Source organism: Octopus bimaculoides, chromosome 4 (genome assembly GCF_001194135.2).
Source record: "Octopus bimaculoides isolate UCB-OBI-ISO-001 chromosome 4, ASM119413v2, whole genome shotgun sequence".
Lineage (NCBI taxonomy): Eukaryota > Metazoa > Mollusca > Cephalopoda > Octopoda > Octopodidae > Octopus > Octopus bimaculoides.
This window is the reverse complement of record NC_068984.1, coordinates 140,886,108-140,897,247: the sequence shown is the minus strand read 5'-3', so window position 1 is coordinate 140,897,247 and position 11,140 is coordinate 140,886,108. Positions and strand designations below refer to the sequence as shown.

Below are 11,140 nucleotides of genomic sequence, written 5' to 3'. Positions count from 1 at the left end.
CACCACCCTCACCACCACCATCACCACCACTACCACCACCACCACCACCATGGCCCTGTTATCAGTTAGCCGTAAGCCTATACAAGTATAATATATTTATTTAGCTACAATCACAATGGTTTTTACATCAGACAAACTAAATTATGTCCTCCTTCAGTGAATTAACTAATTAACTAAGCCAATCAAACTAATTACATTCCTATTGGAAATATTTCTAATAACAAGCATGGCTGTGAGCTCAAGATATTTATCCGTAACTCCATGTGTTTCAGGTTCAATTCCACAGTGCAGCACTCAAATATTCTATTTTGTCTTGCATTGATCAATAATCCATGTATGAATTTAGTTGCCAGAAGGAAAGTGTGGAGTGGCTGTGTGGTAAGTAGCTTGCTTACCAACCACATGGTTCTGGGTTCTGTTCCACTGCGTGGCACCGTAGCACCTTGGGCAAGTGTCTTCTATTATAGCTTTGGGTCGACCAAAGCCTTGTGAGTGGATTTGATAGACAGAATCTGAAAGAAGCCCATCAAGTATATATATATATATATATATATGTATGTATGTATGTATGTATGTATGTATGTATATGTTTGTGTTTGTCCTGCACCCAACATTGCTTGACAACTGATGCTGGTGTGTTTACGTCCCCGTAACTTAGCAGTTCGGCATTACAGACTGATAGAATAAGTACTAGGTTTACAAAGAATGGTGGCACGTAAAATGCACTATCTGAACGTGATTGATGCCAGGTCCACCTGACTGGCTCCTGTGCTGGTGGTACATAAAAAGCACCCACTACACTCTCGGAGTGGTTGGCGTTAGGAAGGGCATCCAGCTGTAGAAACATTCTCAGATCAGATTGGAGCCTGGTGCAGCCACTGGCTCTCCAGACCTCAGTCAAACCATCCAACCCATGCCAGCATGGAAGACAGATGTTGAACGATGATGTTGAATTGAAAAGCTCTGATTTCCACTACTCTAAGCTGCTCACTTCTGATCACCAGCAGGTAAATCAAGCTTTATTTTCTCATGAATATTTGTTGTTTGAGTATTTTCTGAAATATGAAATGAACGAAAGTTTGAAGGAAACATCATTATGTCCTTTTATTTAGAAATCTTTGTGAACGACATGTGGGAAAACGACTGCTTCAAACTCACTTTTGATTTAATTTCTTGTTCTCATGGTAATATTATTATAAAAGTGCCCATGCAATTGAAATCATGAAACTGCGTTACTGTTTAAGCAATATTCAAAAAAAATTCATTTAAGTAATATTTTTAATTGATGCACACACTCAAGATTATAATTAAGATGATAGTTGTCATCAAGTGATTTTTTTCCCCTGGATATATACATAGTCCCAGACTAGAATTGAACTAGGGACATTTATATCTAAATAAAAGATAGTTATGTTGTTATCCTCTAAGCTACTAGTTGCCCTTTACAGAGACAAGGTGTGTTCTTTTGTGTAGTAAATGACAGAATGAAGACAGCTGTGGTAATAGCTGTGAGTTGACCTGTTAAACGGTGGGTGGGTGGGGGGTGCTTCATATGGCATGTCATTATTAAAGTTCTTTTGTATAAACTCAGTGGAATGTTAACAGGTCAGGTTAAGTATAGGCTTCTGATTACTGGTCAGCATGGAATGGTGGATTATATAAAATTTTCTGTGATAAAAGCTCACATTTTTTCAGCATGCCATCAAATTGTAACTAAAGGACTGAAAGACAGAACTCCTGACGCAGAAGATGAAGTCTCTTTCCTGTATGTCCTTAATGATCATGTGATCAATGGCTACAACAGTAACTGTTCTCCTTTCACTCACTTTTCATTGAAGTTTTTCACTATGAATCCATTCCTTTTTACTCACCGATTTCAACCCTGATTGAAGAACATTTTATGAAGCAGCAATAAATAAAGATTTCAATCATAGTAAATGCTTGTTAATTCGTCTTTGATATAATGATGCACCATAAATTAACACTGATATTCAGGTCTGAGAAGGTAGTGAACCGGCAGAATCATTAGCGTACCAGGCAAAATGCTTAGCAGCATTTCGTCCAACTATACACTCTGAGTTCAAATTGTGCCAAGGTCAGCTTTGCCCTTTATCCTTTCCAGGCCAGTAAAATAGGTACCAGTAGCACACTGGGGTCAATGTAATCAACAAACTTCCTTCCCCAAAAATTTCAGGCCTGCACCTATAGTAGAAAACAATATTCAGGTCTAGTGGTTATCCATGTTCCTTGGCCAAAATAACTCTTCGAAATATAATCTGGTACAAATGTTTGACATATTTAACATAATTAACAGATTTACCAAATTGGTAACATATTGCCAGTCTGGAAAGACTGAGCTGTTTATATGAGGATAAAAATAATAAATTTTTTATTTACATTTAATGAAAATCTTTCCTGATTTTTAAAAGAATGCTGATACTGTTTAAATCTTACCTTAAATTTATTTCCAGTTAGCTGTTTATAATCTTCAGAAACTGAATCATCAGGGACCGTTTGAGCAGGATAGGCTCTAACTGGACCCCATCTGCAAGGTCATGCACTGAGCACCATATTGCACACATGTGGTTATGTTGCATGTGCCTGGTGTACCCTTATCAGATGGGTAGTCATGGTGGGTATATCAGACTTCATATATTTATACCCCAGCATCATTTTGATGGTGTGTGCTGCTCTCTCACTAATAATAATAATAATGATAATAATAATAATCCTTTCTACTATAGGGCACAAGGCCTGAAATTTTGGAGGAGGGGGCTAGTTGATTACATTGATCCCAGTAGTCAACTGGTACTTATTTTATCAACCTTGTAAAGATGAAATGCAAAGTCAACCTTGGTGGAATTTGAACTCAGAACGTAGCGGCAGACAAAATACTGCTAAGCATTTCATCCGGCGAATTAATGATTCTGCCAACTCCCTGCCTTAATAATAATAATAGTAATAATAATAATAATTATATGTTAGCATAATAATTATATCAATTAAGAAATTCTAATTTATACATCAGGTTTCACAATTAAATCAGGAATCTCATCAATGTTCCATATTGTTTTAATTAACTGGAGGTGTATCACAGCGGATGTAATGTCGGCTCTATGTATTTACAACTCTTCATTAAAATGTATGAGTATGAGAGAGAGAGAGAGAGAGAGAGAGAGAGAGAGAGAGTGTGTGTGTGTGTGTGTGTTTATTATGTATGTAACTGTTGTTGTGTGAAGGTGCATGGCTCAGTGGTTGGAGCTTCGGGCTCACAATCATGAGAAAGTGAATTCAGTTCCCAGCCCAGGTTGTGTATTGCATTCTTGAGCAAGACACTTTATTTCATGTTGGTCCAGTTCACTCAGCTGTAGAAATGAGTTGTGACATCACCGGTGCCAAGGTGTATCGGCCCCTTTGCCTTTTCCGTGGACAACATCAGTGGCATAGAAAAAGAAAGCTGGTATGCATGAGCGACTGCTGGTCTTCCATAAACAATCTTACCTGGACCTGTGCCTTGGAGAGGAACTTCCTAGGTGCAATCTCATGGTCATTCCTGACCGAAGGGGGTCTTTACCAATTGTTGCTGAGGTTGTTGTGAGTGTTTACCCCAGGTTAGTCTTGGTCAAAGACATTCCAGCTGTGACCATCCAGTCTTTTTTTCCTATGTGCAAGGAACTCAGGACCACTTTACTAAGGTGTCCCCTTCCTTTTTTAAGAGAGTAGAATGTGATTTGAGGCAAAATGGTTGTTATTTCTTGTAAGTTGAATGATCGTGTAGAGGTTCCCTCATTAACTCAATGTGCGTGTGTGTGTGTGTGTGTGTCTGTGTTCAGTAGCTGGAATATCTATCAACATTCATCATTCACCCACACACCAACCAGAACATTTATACACAAGCAATGATGAATAATGATTAAGTGACCTCCTCTTTCACTCACCACTACCACCATCACCACCACCACCATCACCGCCACCACCAACACCACCACCAACAACAACAAACCATTTGGCAAGCCTCTTTATGGTTGCTCAACCTGCTAGAAATAAGAGCCAAGTCTCCCTCATGTCACATCACTATTGTCTCACAAAAAGACCCATTGGACCCTGCGATGCCCATTACATAGGGAGAAGATTGGGTGGCCACAGCTAGGATGTCTTTGGTTATAGAGATCTGTTTGATCAGGTCAGAGATGACCTGGTGCTAAATAAAAAAGCACCACCATCTCTACCATCAGTACTACAACCACCACCACTACTGCCGCCACTACTGCCATCACCACAGCTATCAACACTGTTACAACAATATCAACAACAACAACCACTTCTATTACAATGGAGCCTAAGGCAGATAGCTGGCAGAATCATTAGCATTCTGGGCAAAATTTTTCGTGGCATTTTGACTGTCCTTACATTCTGTGTTTGAATTCCGCCAAGGGCCACTTTGCCTTTTATCTTTTCAGGGTCGATAAATTAAGTACCAGCTGAGCACTGGGGTCAGTGTAATCAGCTTAACCCACCCCTTCCTCCGAAATTGCTGGCCTTGTGCCAAAATTTGAAACCAGTATACACTGGCAAGGCTGCAATTTACTTTGCGTAACTGGTACTTAATTTATTGACCCCAAAACGATGAAAGGCAAAGTCGACCTCGGCGGAATTTGAACTCAGAACGTAACGGCAGACAGATTGCCGATAAGCATTTTGCCTGGCATGCTAACGTTTCTGCCAGCTGGAGCCGCCTTTGTTCAGTTACTAACAACCAAATCCACTCACAAGGCTTTGATCAGCCTGATGCTATAATAGAAGACATTGCCCAAGGGTGCCATGCAGTAGGACTGAACCTGGAACCATGTGGTTGAGAAACAAATCACGGCTTTAACACATTTGATTGTTGTCTGCTGGATCAAAGCTGACCTGGGCGTAAACAAAACCCTCAATACTATATCACAAGTGATATCTAATGATATGATCTTGTTATACTTGCATATAACACACCTGTTACACCTTCAATAATAAAAGTATGAAGACAACATATTTAGGAGAGGGGGGGTGTCTAGTGGCTGCTGTGGCGGTGGCGGTGGTGGCGGCTGCTTCATAGAATGACAGACATAATATCAGGGCGTGTCTTTTTTCTTAAGGCCTGCTGCTACCCCGCGTCAAATATAGAGAAATCATATAAATACACACACACACACATACATACATACGTTCATGCATAGAAATATACTAATACATACATGCATTCATACATACATAAATACATACATGCATTCATACATAAATATATACATACATACGTACACACATACATGCATGCATACACACATACATGCATACATATATGCATAGATACAAGCATATGTATACACGTACATACACACACACACACACACACACACACACACACACACACAAGCTGAAGATCAGTGGAAACGAGAACACCTACGCTGAACTATTGAGAAATCTGCAGTTACTCTATCCAGATTACAAGTTCAGGTTTATACCTGTAATTATTGGGATATGTAATACACTGCCTAAATACCAATCTTGAAAAATTTGGCTTTTCAAAACCAGAAAGGAGAAAGCTGATTCGCCAACTACAGATCCAATCCATCTCTGGAACTGTAAAAATCTGTAAAACTTTCCAGAAATTTATCATTTAAATATATATGAGTATGTCTCGATATGCTCAATCGGATGCTTCCTGGTGAGTTCCCGTCCAAACAAATAGGAGCAGGAAATTTAGTATTTGTAAATCTCACAACGTGAGATATTCAGCAACAGTACTTTGGAGTAAAGATTGTTTGCCAACATAACATGGCAGTCCTGGTTTAGGACGAATGTTGCTGTAATTTAGCCCCAGGAGACATCGTCTCCAGCTGGCTATACGACACGATCTGTGTCCTTACATTTTCAAACAAGGGAATCTAGCACCCCCACTCAGCTCTAAACAATATCTGCGTATCACGATTTCTGGGTTATTTCTCTTCATCAGCACAGAATAATTGTTCGGCTAGAGGTGGCATTGCCAAATTCCCATTCGAAATATATAGTTTTCAAAGTGACAACTAGTCACTGATCTATTAATTAGAAAATTACAGCAACATTTGTCTTAAGCCAGGACTGCCATGTTATGTTGGCAAACAATCTTTACTCCAAAGTAGGAGCAGGTTTTGTGCTGCGAAAACACAAGCAGGGGTGTGTATGGGTTAAGACCAATGGGTCAAAAGGATATTGGTGGAACTTAGATATTAAAACAACCACCAAGTTATCTGAAAGTATCCAATTATCTTTGGGTGCTTTGACCCTGAACCATAACATCCTCCTGTCGGTGGGTCAGTAGAGGTGGCCAAATCACTGTTCATTATCTCCTCCTGGCTTCCAGTATAACTCCTCTCTCTCTCTCTCTCTCTCTCTGGTTCCATAACCAGCAAGAGGCTCATGCTACTGCTGCATCTCCCATCTTGTGGAACAATGTGGTTGGGAAGCAAGCATCTTACCACACAGCCAGAGCTGGCTCAAGATACCAGCAACTCAGGCAGTCCCCCTGGGGGAAGAAGGGCACCATGTGATAGGAGGCACCAAGGAAATTTCCATGACCATCAGCTTGTACATGCCGAAGTTCAGCTTGCCGGGGTGCCAACAAACCTTAGGGCTGGCCCTGCACACAGCCATGCCTATATGTCTTTTATCTTTTATTTGTTTTTGTCATTGGACAATGGCCATGCTAGGGCACCACCTTGAAGAGTTTATTTGAATGAATTGACTCCAGGACTTTTTTTTCTCTAAAGCCCTGTATTTATTTTGTCAGTTTCTTTTGCTGAACTGCTAAGTTACATGGATGTAAACGCACCAGCACCGGTTGTCAAGTGGAGGTGGGGGGGGGGGACAAACACACACACACACCTCATATATATACATATATCATCATCATCATTATCATCGTTGTCATCATCATTTAATGTCCGCTTTCCATGCTGGCATGGGTTGGACAGTTTGACTGAGGACTGGCAAGCCAGGAGGCTGGACCAGGCTCCAATCGGATTTAGCAAGGTTTCTACAGCTGGATGCCCTTCCTAATGCCAACCACTCTGAGAGCATGAGTGCTAGTCAGGTGGTACTGGCATCACCCACACTCAAATGGTGCTTTTTACATGCCACCAGGACAGGTGCTAGTCAGGTGGAACTGACAGGCTTCTTTCAGTTTCCATCTACCAAATCCACTCACAAATCTTTGGTCAGCCTGAAGTTATAGTAGAAGATACTTGCCAAAGGTATCATGCAGTGAGACTGAACTCAGAACCATGAGATTAAAAGCAAGCCTCTTACCACACAGCCACGCTTGCTCATGTATGTGTGTGTCTTTGTGTGTGTGTCTGTGTGTGTGTGTGTGTGTATGTGAGCGATGACCTTTTCTATGTAAGAATTAGCATGTATGTATATGTGTATGTGTATATATGCATACATTCACTTATGCAATTAACTACAGAGTAAAAAGTAAAACACTTTTTTTCACACACATGTACCCATACCCCTATGCACGCATTCACACACACACACGCACACACATACATAAACATGTCTCCATAAACTATAAACACACGTCCAAACACATACACACACACAGAGAAGTAAAAATGAAATCTGACAATTGTCTTGACAACAATTTTGATTATAATTGTGGTGTGACTAGATCTGTTTTTCTAGTTACCACCACCACCGCCGCCATTACTACCATTACTACTACTACTACTACTACTACTACTACTACAAGGGACCCTGTACAAGGTAGATCGTCAGGCTAGAAATAGCTGCCAAATCTCTTTCATGGCAAATTTTCTTCACTTCAAACTTGTCTGTAGTGAGAGAATGCAGTCTTAAATGCCATTAATTTCTTCGGGATAGTCATTAATGGAATGTCTTAGATCCGCTTGATCAAAAGTCAACCAGGATTAAACTGTTACTACTACTACTACTACTACTTCCATTAACCCCGCCGAAAGAACCAATTAGAGAACATTTTCGTAGTCACTAGATGTGTTAAAAACAGTAGCCTAATCTCTCTCAAATCAACCGTGTTTAAGAAGGACACATTGGACAATGTAAACTTTCTCTGTCTATCTGTCTCTGTCTCTCTCTCTGTCTCTGTCTGTCTCTCTCTCTTTCTCGTTCTATCTATCTATCTATCTATCTACTTCTGTATCTAAGATCTCTCTCCCCACCCACTTTCTCCTTCGCCGCTATCACCACCGCCATTACAACGACCAGATATTTTTCTTTTCCCCCTCTTCTTCTTCTAACAAACACACACACACAGAATTCCCCCCTCTTTCTCTCCACCATCATCACCAACAACAACATTACTACTACTACTACTGCTCTCCGTACCACATACCAATCAGCTCTCCCTCCTCTCTTACCACCTTCGTCATCACTACCATCGCTGCTACTACTACTGAAACTCCGACGAACAACAACAAAAAGCACAGCTCTCCACCACTACCACTACTACTACTACTACTACTACTAGCTGTAAATGACCACCAGTCAAAGGAGGTGGCCCATTATGTGCCGTCGTTCTGTCGTATTATTATTATACGTGAAGAAAGCTGTGCTGTGGGTGAGACGGAGAGAGTCAGGAGACGAGGAAGACGGCGGTGGTGTTATGAAGTTGGAGTGATTTTACCGTAAGATTCTACGCCAGGACAACAAACAAACAAACACACACTTGATGAGTTGAAGGAGCGAAAGAACGAGAGGAGGTTTGATGCCTTAGTAATGTTGAAGTGGACAAACACAATTGAATGGTCGTAAGTAAGGCCTCTTAACAGCTACTTCGTCCCTTTCCGCATCGTTTTGTTGCTGTTGTTGTTTGTTGTTTGTTGTTGTTGTCTTGAGTTGAGAGTTAGGTCTTCTCCCTCATCCACCCATTATCAGCAGCCACCCCACCGCACCCCGTCCCAACGGCATCTGGTTTTAAGTAAGACACCGATGGACTTACAGACATACATATAATTTGTATGAGTGTGCGTGGTACATGTGTGTGTGTGTTTTTGTGGTACATGTGGGCATGTGTGTGTGTGTTTTTTTTGTGGTGCATGTGTGTGTGAGAGAGAGAGAGAGATTTTGTCTTAGTTGTAAGCAAAGATTAACAGATGATTTAGGACTCGGGACGGGGGTAGCGAATGCAGAAGCTTGTGTGATTCTGCGATTCTTTGCGAGGTCGTGCGTGGTTCTGTATGTGTACACGTTTGTGAGTGGTGTGTATGTGTGTGTAGGTCAGGGAGATAGTGAAAATGGTAGCACAGTGACAGATAGGTAGATAAAAAGATGCGTTAGAGCAGAGGTTCTCAAACTTTTGGGGCCATCCCCCCACTCATTGACCCATAATACCCACGGCGCTTCCATCCCTATTTTATATATAAATAAATATTCCATATTTTACTAATTTATATATACATATGAATCATTTGATATTTAATATAATATTTTAAAATTTGTATACAATACTATAATAATATCATAAATTCATAGCGTCCCCCAATCCACTGCCTTCCTCCCAACGCATCCTTTTTCTCTATCCTAACAGCGCCCACCTGGACCGTCTTGGCACCCACCGGGGGCGATCGGGTGGCTTTAGCGCCCACTTTGAGAATTTATGCATCAGAGTGTAAGTTACAAATACATAAAGTTGTGTACGAGGAACAGTGAATGCGTATATATATATATATATATATATATATATATAATATACATACACGCGCGTGTGTGTGTGTGTACATACGTGTATGCATGCGTGTATGAGTGTGTTTCAGTTAGAATTTCAAACTCATAAGTTTTCATTAAACTACAAGGCTCATTCAACTGGTGTGCAACAGGTGGAATGCTTAACAGACCCATGTACCCTTAATGTAATTAGGGGTACACGTTTCTGTTGATACAATGTGACAATGTTTGATTTTTTTTTTCTTGTACAATCGGTCGGATGGAGCTGTGCAGAGTTATCCTCAAACCAATTTCATTCACAATGGATGGCTTGGGTGGACACTTGACACACAGACAATGACACTGACCTTGAACGCCACTCAATGGTACTGTTCTCAGGAATTTTGTGATATCAAAGAGAAATTCTAAGACATTCGGTCATGCTTGTTCTTTATGCTCATGTAAACTTTGTGAAAGTCCATTTGATGAACTTGACTTGTAGATCAAAGACCAACTTCGTCACAAGCACACATACACACACAAGCTCTCTCTCTCTCTCTCTCTCTCACTCTCTCTCTCTCTCTCTCTCTCTCTCTCTCATACCGATTCTATTGGAAGATTAGATTAAAGGTAGATGTCACTATTGAATACTCAGTTCCTGAAACTATGATACAATGAGAAGAGAATTGAGGGAACAACTTCAATATACATTGAAACTGAGAGCAATTCCATTTAATCTATTTATCTATGCACATACATACATACATACAGAGCCATATTAAGACCCCTAGAGGCCCTAAGCATTTAAAAGATTTTGGTGTACCCACATATATGTAATACAAAATATAAACAATAATAAACCATAAAATAAATTTCAATTTTTCAGACTGAAACAGAAACCAACAGTAAGATGGAAAATAGCATTTATTTTTGTGTATATTTCTGTTTTATTTATATTTGAAGAGACTTCTATTTTTTTTTTTTTTTGGTGTGAAGTCTTCCTCAAAATTAATCTTAGGTAACACATCTGAATCTATACCTATTAGAGATGAGACATCCCAAATGTTATTCTAGCAAGTTTAAAGTGATTTCTTTTGTGCCCTAAACCATTTACCATTTCCATGGTATATATACATATATATATATATATATATACATATATATATATACATATATATATATACATGTATATATATACATATATATATATACATGTATATATATACATATATATATATACATATATATATATACATATATATATATACATACATATATACATACATATATATACATATATATATATACATATATATATACACATATATATACATATATATATATACATATATATATATACATATATATACATATATATATACATATATATATATATACATATATATATATATACATATATATATATACATATATATAC

General features: G+C 39.3%; 1 protein-coding gene across 9 annotated transcripts in view; it reads left to right on the top strand.

Annotated features, from left to right (window-relative positions):
* Window positions 1–11,140, top strand: part of LOC106877933 (uncharacterized) — a 229,994-nt gene that overhangs the window by 11,999 nt on the left and 206,855 nt on the right. For 2 of the 9 annotated variants that reach the window (XM_052967537.1, XM_052967534.1), the window contains exon 1: window positions 8,472–8,807. The exons of 1 other annotated variant lie outside the window; for it this stretch is intronic. In XM_052967537.1, coding sequence (XP_052823497.1) covers window positions 8,776–8,807 — 32 coding nt within the window. In that variant the 5' untranslated portion in view covers window positions 8,472–8,775. Of the gene's footprint in view, window positions 1–8,469; window positions 8,812–11,140 lie in introns of those variants that run through there. 6 more of the 9 variants (XM_052967538.1, XM_052967542.1, XM_052967536.1 and 3 more) reach the window with 5 other exon arrangements.